This window comes from Dendrobates tinctorius, unplaced genomic scaffold (genome assembly GCF_039654945.1).
Source record: "Dendrobates tinctorius isolate UK_male_01 unplaced genomic scaffold, ASM3965494v1 ptg000016l, whole genome shotgun sequence".
NCBI classification, from domain to species: Eukaryota; Metazoa; Chordata; class Amphibia; order Anura; family Dendrobatidae; genus Dendrobates; species Dendrobates tinctorius.
The window spans coordinates 87,503,294-87,527,691 of NW_027361684.1; the positions used below are offsets into that span (position 1 = coordinate 87,503,294).

The 24,398-nt window shown below is 44.0% G+C and overlaps 1 protein-coding gene across 2 annotated transcripts in view; it reads left to right on the forward strand.

Moving 5' to 3' along the window:
* The window catches only part of SRPX (sushi repeat containing protein X-linked), a 160,156-nt gene that overhangs the window by 64,390 nt on the left and 71,368 nt on the right, over nt 1-24,398 (forward strand). The window contains exons 2-3 of one of the 2 annotated variants that reach the window (XM_073566022.1): nt 1,855-1,923; nt 19,462-19,653. In XM_073566022.1, coding sequence (XP_073422123.1) covers nt 1,855-1,923; nt 19,462-19,653 — 261 coding nt within the window. The remainder of the gene's footprint in view (nt 1-1,854; nt 1,924-19,461; nt 19,654-24,398) is intronic. The other variant, XM_073566023.1, reaches the window with a different exon arrangement.

Consider the following 24,398-nt stretch of genomic DNA (forward strand, 5'->3'; position numbering starts at 1 on the left):
AAATGACTGTTGAGAGTACAGGAGCTTGGAGCTTCGTGGTGTGGGGAAACATTTAAATACATCTTCCAATCTGCTTGTTTTTCCTCTATCTCCTCACCCTTCTTTGATTGACAGCTCTGGCAGAAAAGGGCAGAGATAGATGGAAAACAAGCAGGTGGGAAGGTATGTTCAGGTGCTTCTCCCTAAATTAGAATATCATCACAAAGTTAATTTATTTCAGTTCTTCAATGCAAAATGTGAAACTCATATATTATATAGCGTCATTACAAACAGAGTGATGTATTTCAAGTGGTTATTTCTGTTAATGTTGATGATTATGGCTTACAGTCAATGAAAACCCAAAAGTCATTATCTCAGTAAATTAGAATACTTTATAACACCAGCTTGAAAAATGATTTTAAAATCTGATATGTTTGCCTACCGAAATGTATGTTCAGTAAATGCACTCAATACTTGGTCGGGGCCCGTATGGCATCAATTACTGCATCAATGCCGCGTAGCATGGAGGCGATCAGCCTGTGGCACTGCTGAGGTGTTATGGAAGCCCAGGTTGCTTTGATAGCAGCCTTCAGCTCTTCTGCATTGTTGGGTCTGGTGTCTCTCATCTTCCTCTTGACAATACCCCATAGATTCTCTATGGGGTTAAGGTCAGGAGAGTTTGCTGTCCAGTCAAGCACAGTGATACTGCTGTTTTTAAACCATTTTCCCGTTACCCTTGTGAAAACAAAGTTTGGGTTTAAAGTAATTTTTTGTGCCGAAAAGTGAATTATTCATTTTTTTTCCTTCAAAGGGTTAATAAACTTCTTAAATGTGGTTTTGATGACCCTGAGGGGTGCAGTTTTTAGAATGATATCACTTTTGGGTCTTTTCTGTCATATAGACCCCTCAAAGTAACTTCAAATGTGATGTTGTACCTAAAAAAAAAAAATGTTTTTGTAAATTTTTAGTCAACTTTTAACCCTTCTAACTTCCTAACAAAAAAAAAACATTGTGCTGATGTAAAGTAGACATATGGGAAATGTTATTTATTAACCATTTTGTGTGACATAACTCTCTGATTTAAGAGAATAAAAATGAATTTTTTGGAAGAAATTTTAAAGGGAATCTGTCACCCCTTTTTTGAGATATCATATAATGATATCATTCAATTGTGTGTCACATAAGGATTCTCTTAGTACTTTTGCTTCCCCCTGACACCGCACCTTTCATGCCTAAATACTTTTTTATATCAGTTCAGATGTATGTAAACTGCCACTGTCCGGTCCGCTGGGCGGGGCTTATTCACCTGCTCCCCCCCTGTCTTGCTCTACGCATTTCTTCTTGTGTAGCGCAAGACAGGGGGGGAGCAGGTGAATAAGCCCCGCCCAGTGGACCGGACAATGGCAGTTTACATACATCTGAACCGATATAAAAAAGATATTTATGCATGAAAGGTGCGGGGTCAGGGGGAAGCAAAAGTACTAAGAGAATCCTTATGTAACACACATTTGAATGATATCATTATATGGTATCTCAAAAAAGGGGTGACAAATTCCCTTTAACACTATCATAAAGTACAATATATCCCCCCAAAAATTCTCAGTTTCAGTGGGATCCATTGAAGCGTTCCAGAGCTATAACCTCAAAGTGACACTGGTCAGCATTGTAAAATTTAGCTTGGTCATTAAGGTCAAAATTGGCTCGATCACTAAGGGGTTAACTTGGCTGTAGAACTACCTTATTGCTTTCCTGTAATTGAACTTACACCAATGCTAATAAATCCTGGACAAGGATGCTTAGACCATTAATATTACTTGCTGAATCCCTAATTTGTGCTTGGCTTTTTTATTTTCAATATTTATTTTTTTATTTTAGGATCGGGATATTCACAACTAGAAGATGATGAGGATGCTGCTTATGCTCGCTCTAGATATCGCTATGGAGGTGATTGCTTTGCTTATACTGCTTGCTAAAACAAAACTACTTATTGCTTCACTAAGAATTACTTAAAAAAATTGCTTTACATGACAATTATTTACAACTATTCATTGCCCATCTTTATTAGGATATGGTGATTGTGTCATTTTATTTTTCCAATCTTTTTTTGATTTTTTTTTTTTTTTCTTTGGGATTTAGCAATGAAAATTACAACAAAAAGTAGAGTTTTATGTGTGTTAATAAGTGTTATTTTCCAAAAGAGTTATCATTTTAATTGTGTTTCTATATTTGCTTGCTAAATACACTTACTGTGAGGAAAATAATTTGATACACTGCCGATTTTGCTAATTTTTCCACGCATAAAGAATTGAGAGTTATGTAATTTTTATCATAGGTACACTTCAACTGTGAGAGACAGAATCGTAAAAAAAATCCAGAAAATCACATTGTATGATTGTTACATAATTACATTGCATTTTATTGCATGAAATAAGTATTTGATACAATAGAAAAATAGAACTTAATATTTGGTATTAATGTCTGAGGTCAGACATTTTGTATAGTTCTTAACCAAGTTTGCATACACTGCAGCAGGGATTTTAGTCCACCTCTCCAAACATTTCAGGCTTTGGTGCTATCACTGGTGTCCACCATGTCTGTCATGTCCGCCATGTCTGTCATGCCGCAAGATGCCTGGAGCAGTGTGCATGTGTGTCTTACCTCATGGCTGCACGCTGTTGCTGGGTAGCCATCCGTCTCTGTCTGACTCTGCAATCCGCTGTATTCCTGGAAACCCCTGATCATGTGACCTCCTCTATGGTTCTACCCAGTCTGTTCTAGCGATGCTCTCAATGATCCTGGAGGATCTGAACCCAAAGTCCCTCCCTGGTCCTGACCCGGAAGTACTGGTGCTATGGTGCTATATCAGACCGCCCTTCCCTATGGTCAGGGCCAGAGTATCGTGTTGCTTCCCTGCATGGTTGCTTGGCCTGCTGGGTCGCTTCTGTATTCTGTGCCCCTGCACTTTGCTCTGTCGTGCGTCTCTGCACAAGCTCTGTGCTTGTACTCCGTCTCTTGTCCAGTGCCTTGTCTTATGTGTGTCCGTTGTGCTATGTTTGTCCTTGTCCTGCTTGGACTTGTTGTCCTTCTGGTGTTCTCTGCCTTGCCCGTTTCTGCCATGTCTTGCCTTCGCTTTGCTCAGTCTTGTGTTCCCTCCTCTGTTCTCTGTTCTTGCCTAGTTTCCCTTGCTCTGACCTATGGTGACCTGTTGTGCCACCTGGCTCACGCACCATTCCTGCTCTCTGATCTATGGTGCTCTCTAGCACGTTCTTCGACTAGTCCCAAGGCTCTGCCTTGGTCCGGCTCTGGGCTTCGGCCTACGCTCCGCTGCTAGCTCTGCTCTTACTCTGATCTGACTCTGTGTTTCTGCCTAAGTTTCCGCTTCGTGTTCTGTACCTGCCTAGCTCTGCCTTGTTTTCTTGTCTTGCTTTACTTCGTGTGCCCTTTGCATGTGCCTGGCCTTCCTAGCCTCCTGCTTGTGCCTCAGCCGTGCCCGCCCTAGCCGTGCCCGCCTGCTTGTCCCTCAGCCGTGCTCGTCGGTCAGTGACAGCTGTGTGGCCTGCTATGCCTCAGCCGGGTTCGCTGGAGTCTTGCCCGACTGTTAGTGCTGCAGACAATCAGCTAGCCAGTGCCCCAGCCGTGCTCTCTGTGCTTCCTTGCACTTCACGCTGTTTCTGCACTGTGCTCTACATGCTCTCAATAGCACACGCAGGTCCTTGCCTGCCCTTGGCATACCTCCCTGTGCTTCTCTAAAAAGTACACGCAGGTTTTGCCATGTACCCTGTCGTGCCCTCTAGCACGCACAGGTCCTAGTCTGCACCTTGTCTCGAACCCTGACCCTGGCGTGCCTCTTTGCAAGCGCAGGACTCTGCTTTTAAACTCTGTCCCTGGCGTGTCCTCTGTCCTCTGTCCCTCTGCACGTGCAGGCCTCTGTCCTTGAACCTGACCCTGGCGTGTTTCTTTGCACGCACAGGACTCTGCTCTGAACCTGTCCCTGGCATGTCCCTCTACACACGCAGGCCTCCATCCTTGCACCTGTCCCTGGCGTGTCCCTCGACACACGCAGGCCTCCGTCCTTGTACTTGTCCCTGGCATTCCCCTCAGCATGCGCAGGCCTCCGTCCTTGAACCTGATCCTGGCATGTCTTCTAGCACGCACCCTGCCTCAAACCCTGGCGTGGCTCCTAGCATGCACCATGCCTCATCTCCTGGTTTGTCTGCCGGATTCCCGAAGCCTGCCGACCACTGCCAGAGGTCTGGAACCAGATGACTGCATCCTGATGCCTGGATCCTGTCAGTCCTTGCCAGTCTTCCAGAGTCCGATGCCTTCGCACCTGTTTTGGACCCTGGCGTGTCTTCTTGTATGCACTCTGCCTTGTACTCTGGCGTGTCTCCGAGCACACACCTTGTCTTGGACTCTAGCGTGTCCTAGCACGCATCCCTCCTAGGAACTCTGGTGTGATCCCTAACACGTACCCTGCCATGGACTCCGGTATGTTTTCTGCACGTGTTAGGTCTGAACTTTTGGCGTGCCTTTGCACGCACCTTGCCGTGTTTCACCATTGGTGCCCTGCATCTGATTCTCTGTTTTTGCCTTGTATCTGATTAAAGTGTGTAACAACGTTTGCTGAAGAAACCCTGTGACCTCGCTTATGCTTGATATCCTGTTCGCCCTGTTGCTAGACACTCAATAGTGTCTCCCTGAGCTGGCCGTCTGGTCCAGCAGCCGTGGTGGCTCGCCCCCTTGGTCTTGCCCCTGACACTCCCTGTTGTTATGAGCTCATTTTCTGCTCCACCAGCTGGGAGTTCTCCTTCCGTTCTCCCTCTGGTAGTGACAGGAGGTAGTGAGGTTAGTTTAATTGGTAATGGTCTGCCACCTGACGAGGAGGATAGTGATTGGATCTCTGGAGTATCAGACTGGGTATAAGACAGCCAACGCCCTATTCTGTTGCTGGTGATTCAGTCTGTTTCTCAGGTCTTGGTCTTCAGCTCTGCTCCGGTCATCTCAAGTTAAGTTTGTTTTTTGCTAATGTTCACACTTGCTCTTGTTGGTCAACTCAGTTTTTGTGTGGTTAGCCTGCCCGGCTGGGCTGTGCTGAATTTCCTCTCTTATTTATCTGTATTTGCCAATTTGCCTTTTTGTCCTTTATTAGATTGGCCTCTTTTTGCTCTGCCTCAGAATTTTCCAGAGTGCTGATATAGTGGGAGAAGTCTAGTGACTTCAGGGTTAATTTTGTTATCAGAAGCATTGGACATTATTTTTGGTAGGGTTTTTTGGCAGATTGCAGACAGTATCTTTCCTTTCCTGTCCTTTCAAGTTAGTTTGGCCCCATCGTTTGCTCAGCCTATTTTTCTGCTTTTGTTTGTGTTTTCATCTTGCTTCACCGTCAATACATGTGGGGGGCTGTCTTTCCTTTGGGGTCTGCTCTGGGGAGTTAGTTTTCCTCTTTTCTTACTTTAGGCTTATTTAGCTCTCCGGTTGTGACGAGGCGTCCAGGACCACCGTAGGCACGCTCCACGACTGCTTCTAGTTGTGTGTTAAGATCAGGGCTCTGCAGTCTGCATAGTTACCAACCTCTCTGGTTTTCTGAGACTTAGTGTTGTGTTGCTTTTTTCCTCCTTGGTGACCCATTCATAACACCCTGTACAGGGGGTGGGTTCTCACTAGGTTCACTTGCCCTAGGTGGGTGGGTGCCATGGCCCAGAGGGTCCACTCTAAAAGGAAAAGCGACTCAGCATAAGCTGATGCTCGTCACAACTGGGCATCATTGAGTTTCATCTCCATCCAAAGATTTCTATTGGGCTCAGGTGTGGAGACAAGCTTGGCCACTCAAGGACCTTGAAATACTTCTTATGGAGCCACTCCTTAGTTGTTGGTCAAAATCTTATGATACATGGCTTCATTCATCCTCCCTTCAATACGATGCAGTTGTCCTGACCCCTTTGCAAAAAAGCACCCATAAAATATGATGTTTCCCCCACCATGCTTCACATTTGGGATGGTGTTCTTGGAGTTGTACTCAACCTTCTTCGTCCAAACACGGCGAGTAGAGTTGATACCAAAAAGTTCTATATTGGTCTCATTTGACCACATGACTTTCTCCCATGCCTCCTCTGGATCATCCAAATGGTCATTGGCGAACTTCAAACAGGCCTTGACATGTGTTGGCGTGAGCAGGGGGACCTTGCATAGTTTGTTAGTAATGGTAATGTTTGAGAATATGGTCCCAGCTCTCTTCAGGTCATTGACCAGTTCCTCCCGTGTAGTCCTGGGATGATTTCTGACCTTTCTCAGAATCACCCTAACCCCATGAAGCGAGATCTTGCATGGAGCTCCAGAATGAGGCAGATTGACTGTGATCTTGTGTTCCATTTTCTAACAATTGTGCCAATAGTTGTTGCCCTCTCACCAAACTACTTGTCTATTGTCCTGTAGCCCATTACAGCCTTGTGCAGGTCTACAATTTTGTCCCTAGTGTCCTCAGACAGCTCTTTGGTCTTGGCCATAGTGGAGATGTTGGAGTATGATTGAGTGTGTGGACACGTGCCTTTTTTACAGGTAACGAGTTCAAACAGATGCAATTAATACAGGTAATGAGTGCTGTGGTGTAGTAATAATAATCTTTATTTTTATATAGCGCTAACATATTCCGCAGCGCTTTACAGTTTGCACACATTTTTCATCACTGTCCCTATCAGTATGTCTTTGGAGTGTGGGAGGAAACCGGAGTGCCCGGAGGAAACCCACGCAAACACGGGGAGAACATACAAACTCCTTGCAGATGTTGTTCTTGGTGGGATACAAACCAAGGACTCCAGCACTGCAAGGCTGCAGCGCTAACCACTGAGGCACCGTGCTGCCACAGTGTAGTGACCACTGTGTCTGCTAGGGGGCGCTGTGTGGATGTCCGAGGAGAGAGGATGAATGGCAGAGTCATGAATGACCATTATGTATCTCAAGGTGGGTGGCTGTTATGAATGAGTCACCAAGGAGGAAAACTAAACAAGCTAAGTCACAGAAAACCAGAGAGGTTGGTAACTATGCAGATTGCAGACCCCTGATCCTAACCACAACAGTAGCAGCAGCCGTGGAGTGTTCCTACGATGAATCTAGATGCCTCGTCACAGCCGGAGGACTAAATAAGTCTAAAGCAAGAAAAGGGGAAAACTAACTCCCCCAGAGCAGACCCCAAAGGAATAGACAGCCCCCACACATGTATTGATGGTGAAACAAGATGAAAACACAAACACAGGCAGAAAAATAGGCTGAGCAAACGATGGGCCCAAACTAACTAGAATGGATAGGAAAGGAAAGACACTGTCTGCAATCTGCCCAAAAAACCCTACAAAAATAATGTCCAACACTTCTGATAACAAAATTAACCCTGAAGTCACTAGACTTCTCCCACTATATCAGCACTCTGAAATATTCTGAGACAGAGCAAAAAAGAGGCCAATCTAATAAGGGACAAAAAGCAAATTGGCAAATACAGATAAATAAGAGTGGAAATTCAGCACAGCCCCAGCCGGGGCTGGCTGACCACACAAAAAACTGAATAGACCAACAAAATCAAGTGTGAACATTAGCAGAAGCACTTAGCTGGAGATGACTGGAACAGAGCTGAAAACCAAGACCTGAAAAGCCAGAAGGAATCACAAGCACCAGAATAGGGCGTCGGCTGTCTTAAATCCAGTCTGAGATTCCAGAGATCCAATCGTTATCCTCATCATCAGGTGGCATGGCAGATCTCTACTAATGAAATCAACCTCACTACCTCCTGTTACCACCAGAGGGAGCCCGGAAGGAGAACTCACAACTGGTAGACCAGAAAATGAGTTCACAACAGGTGGCCTTGAGATGGAGACTGATGTGTGTGTTGATCAGCAGTGATACTGCTAACGTGTTGTGTAAATGTGTCAGGGAGAAGTCTCCAGGTAGCTGGGGAGACGGGCAGACCCAGTTACCTACAAACCCACCCAGGGGGTGTGTTTAAGAACGCTATTCCAAAGTGTGTGTGATTGGTTCAAGGACCTGTGATGAGGTCAAAGCCATGTGACCCGGTGGCCAGGGTAGGTCACATGTGGTGAATGCAGGGACCCGGTTGGTCCGTTGTGGAAGGTCCCGCTGGGAGATGGGGCTTCCTGGCTAACAGCCTGTGAAGTGGCTGTGTGTAATGGCTGCCAGCATCTGAGAGTTCCCAGGGGAACGAATGAACGTCTGGAGTATGAAGCAGCCATGAGGAGACCCTGACAGGATGAGATAACTTGGTGGCTAGAAAGCCTGCATATTGAACATTGCATAACCTGTATGACTACAGGGTAACAGAGTGGATCTCTGGCATGGACGCTATGCTGTTTAAATAAACTTTATGTTATGGCTGTGGGTTTATGGTGCCTGAATAAACCGCATGGAGTTATTTTTTTATGGAAAATCCGTGCCGGACGTGATTATTTGGCTGCCAAGCGAGTGATCCCCTATGTGAATGACAGCGCTACCTCACAGTGCAGAGTAGGAGAGCTCCTTGAAGAAAAGCTAACAGGCCTGTGAGAGCCAGAAATCTTGCTGGTTGGTAGGTGATCAAATACTTAATTCATGCAATTTAACTTTTTATTTTTTATTGTTATATTTGGTCTCTCACAGTTGAAGTGCACCTACAATAACAATTACAGACCTCTCCATTCTTTGTAGGTGGGAAAACTTGCAACATTGTCAGTGTATCAAATACTTATTTTCCCCCACTGTATATGATGTAAAACACATACAATGCAAGTAAATGAATCAAGCATTTGATTTACTCTGTTCAGTTAAAAGGGTATTCTCAAGTTTGGAAGTTATCACTGGAGGGCCAAACTCCTGGGATCCAACCAATCTCTAGAACTTGGGCTCCGAAGAGCCCCATATGAATGTAGCAGTGGTCGATCATCTGCACTGCTGCTCCATTCATTCTTTTGCGAGAGCCAAAGAACAGCTATCTCTGGCGAACCCTTTAAAATTGAATTAAGGGGCTGTACACATGATTGACCACTAATTTATTCACATGGAGCTCTTGGGATCCCTGGGGTTCCCAAGTGATCAGGAAGCTATCCCCTAACCAATAGATAGTGAAAAAATTAAAAACTTGAGAATACTCCTTTAAATTCTTGAGGAGTTAATGGTAAAACTTGAAGCGTATGTCATTTGTCTTTAACTGCTTCCCGACCGCCCACTGTAGATAAACGTTGGCGCTTGCTGGGCTTTGTGCAGCGCCGACGTTTATCTACTGTCGGCGGTTTTGTGCCCCCTGGGACCCCCACATACCTTATAACGCGGGGATCCCGGTGCACAATGCATGCTGGGACCCCCGACATCATCGAGACCAGATTGGTTCAGGTCCTGATGACGTCAGCGTCACAGCAGCCAATGAGAGCGCTCGCTGGGAAAGCTGCTTGTTTCCCGGCGATCTCACTCATTGTAACGCAACTTCTCCTCTGATCTCACACTGACAGATGATCAGAGGTGAAGCAGCGTTACTGTGTGCCAGGCAGCGATCTTGTCACATAGTAACGCTGCTTCACCTCTGATCATCTGTCAGTGTGAGATCAGAGGAGAAGTGGCGTTACTATGAGTCAGATCGCAGGGCAGCGATCTTGTCACAAAAAGAAAAAAAAGTAAAGAAGCAGGTACACAGGTTAGGGCTAGGGCTAGGGCTGGGATTAAGGTTATGGGTGTGTTGGTGTTAGGTTTGTGGTTAGGGTTAGGGGTGTGTTGGAGTTAGGGTTGGAATTAGAATTGGGGGTTTCCACTGTTTAGGTACATCAGGGGCTCTGTAAATGCAATATGACGCCCGCAGACCATTCCACCAAAGTCTGCATTTCAGAACGTCACTACTTCCCTTCCGAGCCCCACCGTGTGCCCAAACAGTAGTTTTCTCCCACATATGGGGTACCAGCGTACTCAGGACAAATTGGACAACAACTCTTAGGGTCCAATTTCTCCTGTTACCCTTGTGAAAATAAAAATTGGGGGCTAAAAGATCATTTTTGTGGAAAAAAAATGATTTTTTTATTTTCACGCCTCTACATTATAAACTTTACTGAAACACTTGGGGGTTCAAAGTGCTCACCACACATCTAGATAAGTTCCTTGGGGGGTCTAGTTTCCAAAATGAGGTCACATGTGGGGGGTTTCCACTGTTTAGGTAAATCAGGGGCTCTGCAAATGCGACATGACACCTGCAGACCATTCCATCAAAGTCTGCATTCCAGAACATCACTACTTCCCTTCCGAGCCCCACCGTGTGCCCATACAGTAGTTTTCTTCCACATATGGGGTATCAGCGTACTCAGAACAAATTGGACAACAACTTTTGGGGTCCAGTTTCTCCTGTTACCCTTGTGAAAATAAGAAATTGGGGGATAAAAGATCATTTTATGGCTCTACGTTATAAACTTCTGTGAAGCACTTGGGGGTTCAAAGTGTTCACGACACATCTAGATAAGTTCTTTAAGGGGGTCTAGTTTCCAAAATGGGGTCACTTGTGGGGGGTTTCCACTGTTTAGGTACATCAGGGGCTCTCCAAATGCGACATGGCATCCGATCTCAATTCCAGCCAATTCTGCATTGAAAAAGTCAAACGGCACTCCTTCTGTTCTGAGCTCTGCCGTGTGCTCAAACAGTGGTTTAGCCCCACATAGGGGGTATCGGCGTATTCGGGAGAAATTGCACAAAAAAAATTTGTGTTCATTTTCTCTTTTTACACTTGTGAAAATAAAAAAAAATGGTTTTGAAGTAAAATGTTTGTGAAAAAAAGTTAAATGTTTATTTTTTCCTTCCATATTCCATTCATTCATGTGAAGCACCTGAAGGGTTAATAAACTTCTTGAATGTGGTTTTGAGTACATTGAGAGGTGCAGTTTTTAGAATGGTGTCACTTTTGGGTATTTTCTGTCATATTAACCCCCCAAACTCACTTCAAATGTGAGGTGGTCCCTAAAAAAAATGGTGTTGCAAATTTTGTTGTAAAAATGAGAAATCGCTGGTCAACTTTTAACCCTTATAACTTCCTAAAAAAAAAATATATATGTTTCCAAAATTGTGCAGATGTAAAGTAGATATGTGGGAAATGTTATTTATTAACTATTTTGTGCGATATCACTCTCTGATTTAAGGGCATAAAAATTAAAAGTTTGAAAATTGCAAAATTTTCTAAATTTTCGCCAAATTTTGATTTTTTTAACAAATAAGCGCAGATCATATCTAAAAATTTTTACCACCATCATGAAGTACAATATGTCATGAGAAAACAATGTCAGAATCAGTAGGATCCGTTGAAGCGTTCTAGAGTTATGACCTCATAAAGTGACACTGGTCAGAATTGAAAAAATTGGCCCGGTCACGAAGGCAAAAACAGGCTCGGGTGCGAAGGGGTTAATAGTATTGGCCCATTTGCGACTGTAAACCCCGCATCAACTATTGTTACACCCTTGACGCCGTATGTCATGTCCAATAATAATATTAAGCTGCAGATACATTGTTAATTTGCAGGTTAGTAGCATTATGAAGTTGTCCAGCTGCAGTACTAAAAGTGAAGCACCTGGAAATAAAAAGTAACTTTATTTTTCCAGGAGCTGCTGGGTTTTAGTCATATAAGTGTGATGGCGTGTCTTCAGTCACCACTGTAAGGGTATGTGCACACTTTGCGGTGTCTGCTGCGTTTCCACAGCGTTTTTGGCTCTGCAGAAACGCAGCAGATTCTGCTGCGTTGTACAGTACCTTTATTTCCTATGGAAATAAAAAAAAAGCTGTGCACATGCTGCGTTTTTTTCCGCGCAGTATTGCTGCGGTTTTCAAAACGCAGCATGTCAATTTTTTGGTGCAGAAACGCTGCAGTTTTACACCTCATCCATTATGAGGTGTAAAACCGCAGGGCAAAACCGCAGAAAAACTGCAGATAAACCGCAGGTCTTTGTCCTGCGGATTTACCTGCGGTTTTCTCTACAAAATACGCAGAGACAAAAAACTTTGTGTGCACATACCCTAAGACTGACTTTGACTGACAGCCGTTTCTACAATGATGCACTATATAGCTGATTAACAGGCAAAGTTCTGGGGTTATGGCTTACAGCCACCGCTCAAGGTATAGTGGGTGGTTAACTGAAGCCGTACCTGGCACTTCTGTATGACTGAAACCCAGAGGGTGCTGGGAGAAATTAAGTTCATTTTCTCCCAGTGAGGTACTTTCAGAACAGTGCTAAACACATTCATAAGGCTATTATCCTGCAGATTAGCCTTATATCTGCAGGTTCATAGCATTATCAGAAATGACAGTTTCATTTTAAGTGAAAAGGCCCTTGGCATCTCTCGTTTGTGTGTATGTAATAAGGTCATATGGGGACTTGAGAATAGGACCCATCATATTATGTGTACTCCTCTTTAAGGCTACGTTCAAACGTAGCGGAACTCTTGCGGAAGTTACCGCAAGAATTCCGGAATTCCATTCCGCGGGAAAATTGCATTTTAAATTCCCACGATTTTCCCGCAGAAAAACTAGTGATTTGCAAGCGTAATTAGCTTGCAGAATGCTAGCGTTTTCCAAGAAATCTGGAGCATCGCTTGGAGAACTGATTGACAGGTTAGTCACACTCGTCAAACACAGTGTTTGATAAGTGTGACCAACGTTTTACTACTGATGCTGCCTATGCAGCATCAGTAGTAAAAGGTTGTAAAAAATAGTAAAAAAATAAAAAATATTGTTATTCTCACCTTCCGGCGTCCCGTGCAGCCTTCTGGCCTCTCTCCACGATCCCGGCACCTTCCGATCCCAGTAATCCTTTGCGCGAAGGACCGCGAGACGTCGCGCTCCCACGACATCATCGCGAATGATCACGAGACCACGCGGTCCCGCGAGACTGCGACGTCATTGCGGTCATTCTCGCAAAGGATTACTGGGACCGGAAGATGCCGGGAGCGTGGAAAGAGGCGGGAAGGCTGCGCGGGACGCCAGAAGGTGAGAATAACAATATTTTTTATTTTTTTACTATTTTTTACAACCTTTTACTACTGATGCTGCATAGGCAGCATCAGTAGTAAAACGTTGGTCACACTTGTCAATTTTTAAAGGGATATGGTACCCACAGCCCGGAGGACAGTCTCCTCTCCTCCGGACCGTGGGTACCATCCGCAAATGTTCTGCTTACTTGTCGCATGGTGGGCACAGCCACATGCGGAAAGTAAGCAGAACAATGCATTTTTACAGTGAAGTGATTCAGACGCTGAAAAAACCGCAGCATTAGCACAGCATTGCGGAATCCCATAGGATTGCATGGGAAGCTTATTTTTTGCATTTTCGCGGTAAAATCGCGCGTTTAAAACCGCCGCAAAAACGCGAAAAAAACGCGACGTGTGAACGCAGCCTTACAGTGAACTCATTCAGACGGATATCCACAGTAATATCTGTGTAAAAAGACCTTGAGTCCAATGCTGCTGGACTCGTAACAGACCTTAGATGGTTCATATATAATATGAAGCTACAAACTGTGCTGCTCAGACAATGCCAATAGGAACCTCCCTTCATGCAGCACCATGACCTCAATCCTGACGGGAACATGAACAGCCCGTGATACATACTTTTACATATTGCTTTTTGCACTGCCTTTAGCTATAATCATGATTTGATAATTACATGGTATTTGGGACTGATCGAGATGGAAGGAAATTGTTAAGCGAACGAGAAAATATCTTCTATACCCCAGCCAAGAAATGAGCACCTTCCGTGCTAGAACAGATAACACGTTCTACCTGCTGTGACATTTAGTTCTCATTTCTAGCTCTTCTTTCAGAATTGTCAGATTATTAGGAGAAAGGCTTCATTACAGAGTAATTTATGCTACAAATGAATCCTCTGCAGTCATTAACCTCTAATCCCAGAAGTCTGAAATAGATAGAAAAGATGCACAGTTGTCTGTGATGGTTGCCACAAGTACGGAATGATGAAAGAATTAGAAGATTTATGGAATGATTAGTACATAGCATAATTGATGGATGGACAGGAAAAAAGACAATTAAATATTGATTGAAGCATGAGTAGATGCATTTTTTTTTATATGTATCCATCCATTCATCTGTCTCTCTCAACAATGGGTCAAATAATGATAATTATCAGGTGAGCCTTATATTAAAGCTGTATTTCACCCTAACAAGAGCAAGTAAAATAAGTGTGTGTATTTAAATGGTCAATATGTGGCTATATGTTATTTTTCCCCATAAGCACCTTATTAGAATATAAAAATAAAAACTATTAAGAATAAATTCACCTTTGATGTACAGTATTGCAGAAGATGGTAGTACTATAATAATTAGATTACTCTATTTGGTCTCTTCAGTGCTGACATTTAGAAATGGACTCAGAATGAGCTGTATAGGAATATCACAGGTATATATAAAGATGACTTTTAACTCAAGATAAAAGGAATCTGTCATCGAGTTTTGCTACCTATTCTGAAAGCAGCATGATGTAAGAGCAGAAACCCTGTGTCACAACAATTGTTGGGTAACCCTGGACCAGGGTCTTCTTCCCTGTCCATGACACTAGGGGGCCCTCTAGCTCGACCTGCTCCCCGGGATACTTCTGAAGGTAAAGATGCCAGGGCCTCCACCCTTGACTTATCTCCTGAGTAAGCCCTCCGTCTGTTCTCTTCCCCCACTCAGGAAAGAGGGGCGCTACTGTGCATCATAGTACACCAACCCGACAACCAAGGCAACACAAACAAGGGTTAATAGAATGCTCCAGGCATACAAAATATTTACTCACATATAACAGAGTAATGCAGCGGGGCGTGGAGGTAGGAGAAAAAAACAAAATAGAGATGAATAGGGAATTACCAAGCATATAAACCAAACAACAGTCACAGATAACTCCTCTAACACGCCTTCTCATATGAACTCCTCTCCCTTGGTTAGCCATGCAGCAAATGCTTGCTCTGAGAAGGATTTGTAACAGAGCCCAGAATATAAAGGGGAAAGGAGTGGCTCAGCTGTGAGCACTGGGATTTCCAACATGGTGATTAACCCCTGCTCTGCCAGATGAAATAAACATTTAAAATGAAGAAGCGCTTCTTCTCAGCACCGGAGTAGGAGCAATCAGAAGCTGCGGTCTTCTGGCTAAACCCTGTCATGGTAACCACGTGACACCCTGATTCCAGTGATGTGACACTTACTGTGCTGCTTGCTGTAGTTTTCATAAAATCAGTTTTATCAGCAAGAAATTATCACTAGAATACATGCAAATCTGCTGCTATGTACAGTGTACAAAATAGGCGGGGCTATACAAAGCTCCACATTCAGAGAACCGATAGCAGACAAAACAGTTTTTAATCAAAACTGCAGCAACCAGAAGATTAAGTAGTACATTGCAGCAATCAGGGTGTCTTCCCCAACATCAGCTTGCTGCCGCATGGGGTAGCAAAAATCTGTAACAGATTCCCTTTAAATCTCAAAAGAAGCTATAAGCTGGATTTTCTTCTTCTATGATCATACCATCCTAGGTGGGCACACAAGTGTTGTTTTTACATTCCAGTTAAAAATAGTACTATTAGTATATTAGTGTCCCATATAAGCCAGGGAATCAGAGTGTCTAATACTATAGATTGTCCTGTCAGTACTGTCATTGTGCTTACTTTACCACAAAGAACTAATGCTAATATTCTGGTAGTTAACAGCCACCACAAGGGGGAGCTATCTACAAACATATTGACATCAATAGAAGCAATATAAATACATATAAAGTATAATCCTCGGAGCAATGGCTGCTGGAAAGCTTATAGGAGAGCTCTCCAATTTTGCCGAGCTCCCAGTAGAGAAGCTAATTAGCTGATTAGTGGTTTTAGTAGTCTTGTTTGGTCTTTTTAGTCTTTTGCCTTCTTGCCAAGCACATTGTGTTACCCTACATATCCCCTGCAATCCAGATGGACATCACAACTGATTTACTGTTTGCCTATAAAGATGAGACAATTTGGCAAACACTCAAATAATGACTGAGCCTCTTTGATCACTGGCTCATCTCTTTATGATCACATGCGCTACCCAAGGTAATATTTCAAGTAACATCATCCACAAACGTGAGCTCATGAATTAAGCATCATGTAGATTGCCTGTAACCTTTATGTGTCTTTATGCAATTACCAAGATCCTTGTTATCTTTAGAAGTAATGATAGAGAAAAACAAGTTCATTAGAATATTACTGCCTAGCTCTAAATCATACATTTGTATTAAGGAACTACATTTACATCAATTTCCTAAACTTTGTACATTTATATTAAAAGGTTTCAAACATTTCACCTAAAATTGTGAAACTTGTATTGTTACTAGAATCCTGAATAGATTTAGAAGCTATGGTAAAATAAGATACTATTGGCTATGATATCCGGCTTCAGGCCTTTAAAGTGTAACCGTTGTGTTAATTTTTATTTCATGAATCAATAGTGCACACAAATATAAGCAACTCTGTAATTGTAATATATCTCATCAGAGAAATCTGCTTCTTTCTTTACCAGAATTCATCAGTCATTATCAAAATTTGCAATTCTGGGGTAAAATCTGTATTCAGTGAAGACACTTCCCCATTACTGAGATAGGACTATTAATTTATGAAATAAAAATGAAAATGATGGTCACTCTTTAAAAAGAACCTGCTATATTGAAAATGGCTTCTAATCTGCAGACAGAGTGCTATAGAACAGGAGCTGATCAGACTGATATACAGTTGAGTTGGAAAAGTTTCAGTAAACCTTGTGTTTTATTCATTGAAATCCCTGTTTTTTTTAATGCATATGAGTCCAGTAGGCGGACCTTTTTGGTGATTCACTGAGTAGGACCGCCCATTTGACCTATATGCATAAAAACTCCAGTCATTTCAATGAATAAAATACAGGTAATACCTTTCTCCAAAAAACTTATATCATTCTGCTCAGCTTCTCCTTATCCATATCATGATGTCTGCAGATTGGACTGCATGTACAATGCAGGAGGTTCCCTTTCCTACATGTAGAGAGGGTTTCCTTCCATGATGATGCTGGACAGTAGAGATGAGCAAAACAGGTCAGTCAGATTCAAAAGTCGCCAACTTTCGCCAAAGTCGGGTTTCGCCAAGCGAAACCTGATCATAGCGAGAGGTCGGCCATGCGGTCGGCGACCTGAGCGCCAAAGTTGGATTTCACAGAATGCTTGCACGTGACTTTTTTTTTCAGCCAATGAGCAAGAACGTACACTGTGGGCAATGAGATGACATGTGCAGCGTCCGGGGAGAGAGAGAGATATTTCACACACTTTAAAAAAAGCGGTCCGGCATGTAGGTGTCCTCCCTGCCGACTTTGCTTCCCCATTTAATTGCATTGGGTTTCGTATTTCAGTCGGACCTCCAACTTTTCCCGATAGTCGGACAATTTCGTTCGACTCGACTTTTGAGAAAGTCGGGTTTCGTGAAACCCGACTCGACCCTAAACAAGGCAAAGTCGCTCATCCCTACTGAACAGCCATGTACAAATAGGTATAGATGACTCCTGCTATGTTGGATATGTGGTTACTCAGAGAAGAAGACATAAGTAATCTGTTACTACTAAGAAAAATAATCAAAATAATAAAATACAAATACCTGGCTGTACTAAGAATATATTGTGTCGTCATTGGTAACACCTTTGTATATATTGGTGCTTTTATATGTATATGACCCTTGTATAATAATTTTGATATTAACTCAGCATCAGACTGGAGCACCTTGGGCCCACCAGAGAAAATCATTCTTGGGGCCCACTATGTAGCTACATAGAAATAAATACAATACCACCAATTGTGTGGTAAAACACACTAATATCAGGGTATATTATAAGATAGTACAAGTCTTAATTATGTAGCAGGGGTTGGGGTAGCCCCTTCATAGAATATAATGTAGCCCCCCTCATAGAATATAAAGTAGCCCCCATCATAGAATATAATGTAGCCTCCCTCATGTAATATAATGCAGCCCTCCTCATAGAATATAATGCAGCCCCCCCATAGACTATAATGTAGCACCCTCATAGGGTATAATGCATCCCCCTCATATAGTATAATGCAGCCCCTCCACAGAATATAATGTAGCCCCCTAAGATTATAATGCAACCCTTTCATAAGGTATAATGCAGCCCCCATAGAATATACTGTAGCCCCCCTCATATAGTGTGATGTAGCCCCCCAGAAAGTAATGTAGCCCCTGAGAGACTAATGCAGCCTCCCATAGAATATAATGTAGCCCCCTCATAAAGTATAAAGCAGCCCCCCTCATAGGTAATAATGCAGCCCCCCTCATAGGGTATAATGCAGCCTCCTCCACCTCTATCATTGTTCTCCCCTCCATCCCCATCAGTGTCCTCATCACCACCTCTACCATTGCCTTCTCACTCACCACCCCTATCTTTGCCCTTTCCTCCACCTCCATCATTGCCCATTCCACCACCTCCATCATTGCCTCCTTCCCCACCACCACCACCACCATTGTTCTTTCCACAACAACCATCATTGGTTTCTCCCCCACCACCCCTATCATTGCCCATTCCAACACCTTCATCATTGCCTCCCCCCATCACCACCATCATTATTCCCCCACACAGCACTGCACCACTATCTCTCACACACACACACACACACACACAAAGCACTGCACCGCATACACATACATGCACGCACGCATGCAGGCAGACAGACACACAGCACCCCTCACCTCTCCGCACGTTACCCGCAGCATACTCCGGCAGCATCTTCATCGCAGGCAGCTTTCTCTCTGAAACAGTCACGCTGAATGATGACGTCATTCAGCTGTGCTGTGTCAGACAGGAAGCAGGACAGCATCAGATCCGCTGCTAAGCTGAAGGGATCGCTCCCTGCCCGCCGATTGCCCTCAGGGTTAGCCGCCCTGCAGGGGCCCACTTCCGAGGCCCCGATGCAGCCGAACCAGCTTTACATGTGGGCAGTGTTAGCCTCAGCCTACGGCTAACACTGCCCGCTATTAAAGTGAAATGGCATTCACTCCTCTCCACACCCATGGGGGTGTGGGGAAGCGTGAATATTAATTTCTCTTTAGCAGCGAGAACAGACTCCTGTCTCCTGCTGCTGCTCCTCTGGCCCCGGGCCGGTCGTCCTCTTAATTCAGGGGCCCCATAGCAGCTAGCGACATGCCACTGGCTGGGGCCCCTTGAGCAGTGGGGGACCTAGGCAGCTGCTGGCCAGTATGCCAGCAGGTGTCAGTGCCTGGGCCCACTGGAGAATCCTCCTGTTGTTTGGTGGGCCAGTCCGACCCTGTATGAACTGATTAATCTGTAAGAAAAGTGCTGGCCAACACTAAAGAAAGCAGCAGAGAAATAATCTAATATCAAAGAATAGTCACATTTAAACAGAATATTTATCAGCATTAGGTGGCTTTGTATGAATACTTTGTACAATCTTTTTAAATACTGTATTTTTTGTCTTTTTGGCAGATGCCCCATGGTGCTCACCTATAAAAGTTAAAAATGGACATGCCACCTGCACCAGTCCTTCCCACTCATATTACAAAACTGTGAAAGGGACAAGATGTAACATCCACTGTCAGAAAGGCTATGAGATAAGTGGAGCCTCTCAGGTTATTTGTCAATCAGATAAGCGCTGGTCCAGCAAATCGATATGTAAGCGTAAGTATCACTGATTAGCTTTTTTAGCCTAATGCCCAAAAGCTATTGTTTTTATAAAAAAAAAATGATACTTTACTCACTCTCCCTGGGTCCAGTAGTGAGCCTCCGCCACTGCTCCCAATGCCTGTTATTATTTGCAGCTGCAGCCAATCAGTAAGCTCGGTGGCTCTGAGCAGGTCATGCTACAGACTGACTGCAGCGCTATCAACGTGACTTCAGACCTGCAGATAATAACATGCACCAGAAGCAGTGTTGGAGACTCAGCACAGGACCAGGTGAGGGTGAGTAAGGACACTTCCAGCTGTAATAGATGATGACATAACAAGAAGATAAGCACTGGTTTGAAGTTTCTTCTACACAGGTCAATAGAAAGCATAGGAGAATTAACAATCATAAAGGAGCATTCAGTCCAGATACAGATTGCATATTGTTATTAGTAATGTGCTTCCAACAGCGATTATTTTTTTTTAGGAGAAAAAGATAGCTGATGAAAATAGCTGATGAAAAAGAGTTTGCTCATCCTTTTGATGATCACTGTCATTACAAAGGCCAATGATTGGCACTGGCAGCCTTGCAAGATCATTGAGTGTGATTTCAGGATCAGATTAAACAATGTTTGCTTGTAGTATCATGCCATGAAGATACAATAATCTGCAAAGGAGCTGAACTGGGATATTTATCATTAGGGTATGTGCACACGTTGCGGATTTGCCTGTGGAATTTTCTTCGCAGATTCTTCCTCTCTTGGCAGAAAACGCAGGTAAAAATCTGCGCTTTTTTGATGCGTTTTTGTTGCATTTTTTCCATGCGGATTTGTATGCGTTTTTGTTAGCTAAATAAAGATATGTTATTTAACAAAAAAAAAGAATTGTGATGTCATTTCTTTGTTCAACCTCTTCTATTACATACTCCATTGAATTCCATAATATCATCACATACCATGTTCTAAAGTAATGTTTACTCACACAAAGCAAATATAAGTGAATATTTATATAGCTATAGATAGATATATCTATTTATAGATACATAGATATATCTATTGATAGCTCTACCTGCCCCTAAATTGTAGGCTTAGCCCCGTAGTGACATGTTTGTCCAAAATTATAGGCTGGTGGCCCAGAAGTGGCTTATGTACGTTAGAGCAGGGACCCATCAGGGGGAGGTCACCTTGCCATGGTTGATGGACTTACAAGAATTGGCCACTAAGAACCTTCATTTTCATCTTACTGTAAGTTTAAAAATGTTTTGAAAAAAATATTTTTGAGGCTTATTATCCAAATTGAATGGTTTTAATGTGTTTCTGTGTTTTCACATGGCCTAGATTCATGCACATGTGCTGCTGTATTCTTTTTGTCTAGATATATCTATAGTTAGATAGATATATAAATAGATAAATAGAATATAAATAGAATATATCTATCTATACAGTAGTGCCGTGTATTGCGGTCCAAGACTCGTGCGAGTTTCTCACAAGTGTGACCCCGGCCTTAAGCGCAATGTCTAATTTAAAAAAAAATGGAAAAAAAAATTGTATGGGCTCCTGTGCAATTTTCCAGTCCAGAGAAGTAAAGCCAGTGACTGGGGCCGATATTTATAGCCTGGGAAGGGGGTAATACCCATGGATCTTCCCAAGCTATTAAAATAAGCCCACAGCTATCTGCATAGCCTTTACTGACTATTAAAATAGGGGGCCCCCCAAAAAAAATGATGTGGGGTCCACCTATAATTAATAGCCAGATAAGGCTATGCAGACAGCTGTGGGCTGATATTAATAGCCTAGGAAGGAACCATGGACATTGCCCCCCCGGCTAAAAACACCAGCTCACAGCCGCCCCAGAAATGGGGCATCTCCAAGACACACCAATTCCGGCACTTAGCCTCTCTCTCTCTTCCCAATGCCCTGCAGCGGTGGCATATGGGGTAATAGTTGGGAGATTGATGTCACCTTTGTATTGTAAGGTGACATCAAGCCTGGCTTAGTAATGGACAGGCATCTATAAGATACCTATCCATTACTAATTCTGTAGTTGTTAATAGGTTAAATAAAGACACAGCAAGAATAAAGTCTTTTAATGAAATAAAACACAACATGGTTTCCCATATTTATTATATTCCTAATTCCCTGAAGCCATCGATTTCCTGCAAAAGAAATTAAATAAATAAACCAACACAAATACTCCCTGGTCCGATGTAATCCATTTAATAATGAGTGTCCCACAATGATCTCCCCTATAGAGCTGTCATATCAGGAGATGTGACAGCTCTATAGGGCCTCCAGTGACACACTGACAGGAGATAATGGCTCCTGCAGTGTTATCACTGAGGGTTAACTTGAGTTCATGCTCTCCCTTTACGGCAGTGCTGAGTGAGAATTTTCCCACGCAGCGGTGCCGCAAATGACAGCATGAACTTCATTGACCTCTGAAGGTGGAGTGCTACACTGAGGAAGGATACCTTTCATCATTGTATGACCGGAAGCCCCTGGAGAGCGGTCACATCTAGCGATGTGACAGCTCGTCACGGGAGACGTGGTGGGAAACTCGTTATTAAATGGATTATGTCGGAACAGGGAGTATACTGTTGGTTTATTATCTTAGTTTTTTTGCAGGGGTACTGTATGTGTGTGTTTTTTTTTTACTAGTCAACAGAGTAGCCGGATGATGGAACTACTAGTCCTATCATTGGCTAATGCTGTCACTGTAGCAGACATAGCCAGATGGGACTAGTAGTCCCATTGTGGCGCCCCTGAGGCTCAGTCGCCACAGAGGTACTGCACCTCCTCCTGAGGTGTGGTGCCCCACCATCCAGGTAAGGTGGAAACACCTGACCACACTCCAACACCTGCACCCCACACCACAAAGTAGTGTAGCAAAGCACCTTCGGAGGCTCCCTGCTTGGAGTATAGCAAAGCACCTCTTGGTGGCTCCATGCTTGGAACACGAAACGTGCTGGGAGGTGGGTGGAGTTTAGTTTGCACCAAAAGAGCGGGAAGAGTTGAGTCAGTCAGTCAGTCTTTGCACTCAGTCAGTGAGTGAGGATGTAAAAGGACAGAATGTGAGACAGAGAAGATCCCCGGGAGAGGGATGGGAGAAGGAAGTGCTGCAGCAGGCCACAGTGATCTGGGTCTGCTGGCACAGGAAAGAGACAGAGAATGGAAGCTTGATTCTCCATTGGGAAGAAGGATTAGCATGGAACGTGAGGAGAATAAGAGAACATGGACCAGGGTTAGAAGAGAACCATTTTCAAATTCTAAGCGCAAGGCCGGGGTCCGGTCCCCGAGGTTGTACGGATACTAATGGTCCTGCAGCAGACACCGAAGGAATAGAAGTAGTGACCACTTTATTCCCACACAAGACTTGGGGGCACAACAGCAACATATTAGTGAGCCGGGACTTAATAGCAAGGAGTCCCCGAAGCAGGCTACAGCTGTCTGCCGTACGTGTAGAGTTCGTAGGAACATCTGACAGGAGGAACTCCAGTGTAACTCAGTACTAGGAGTACTTCACCCAAAGGCGCTATAAGAGGAGACATTCAGAAAAGGCACATATGTTGGCAGAGTGTTGGAAAGGAGTATTCCATCTGGCCTGGAGGTTGACTGGGTCCCTAACCCGGAGGACAAGGCACGGAAGCAGGCACCTGTTTGTACAACAGACTGTGAGTAAAGCTTTGGAACTACATGCCCTGGTGTCCTCCACTTATTCCTGCGCCAACCTGCCCAGCACTGCTACATCCCTCGTGCCTGACACTACATCATCTAAGTGTCACTTCACCTACACTGCCCTGGGACTCCCACCCTGCCTGTGGAGGGCTATAACATCACTGCTGCACCACACCATCTGTCCCAGAGGATCTGTCCACAGCATCGGCTTACATCTCTATTGCCGAATACCATAGGTGGCTTCACGAATCACTTATAAACTTTCACTCCCATAAGCACACTGAACATTACAATGGGCGCCCAGGGCCACGGGCTGGGTCCCAGCTGCCGTGACTTCTCCCATTGAAGCTCATCGGGCCCAGTACCGAGTACCCCACAGCCCTGGGTGTGAGGGATGTCCCACCATCGTACGATGCCTGCATACACACAGACCCACACCCACACAGCCCCGCACACACATAGCTTCTGCCCACACACATAGTCTCCGCCCACACACTCTTCCTCCTCCATATCTTTAGCGTTTCTCACACGCAACTCCGTAGCAAAACCGCACTTTTTAAACCTGCGGTTTTGATGCGGATCCGCAAAAAGAATTGACATGCTGCGGAAAATAAAACACAGCAAATCCGTGCATATTTTTCCACAGCATGTGCACACCAATTTCCCATTGACTAACATTGGTGGTGCACTACACGGCGGATTTGATGCAATTCCACACATCCAAAAACGCTGTGAATTTGCATAAAAATCCACAACATGTGCACATAGCCTTAAGATTTTTTGCACTAAGGCCAGAGTCACACTACCATAGAATATGGCTGAGTGCTATGCGAGAAAATATTGCACTCAGACCAGTGTTAATCTATGTTGCAGCTCACATCACCATTTATTTTCTCAACCGTATTCAGCATGTGTGTAAAATTGCAGAATGCTGCGATTGTCACCGATACCCGCCAATGCAAGCCTATGAGTGCGAGAAAACATCGCATAGCACTCGACCCAGTGTTAATCTATGAGGCAGCACACATCAGCGTTTAATTTCTCAGCTGTATTCGACGTGCATGTAAAATCGCAGCATGCTGCAATT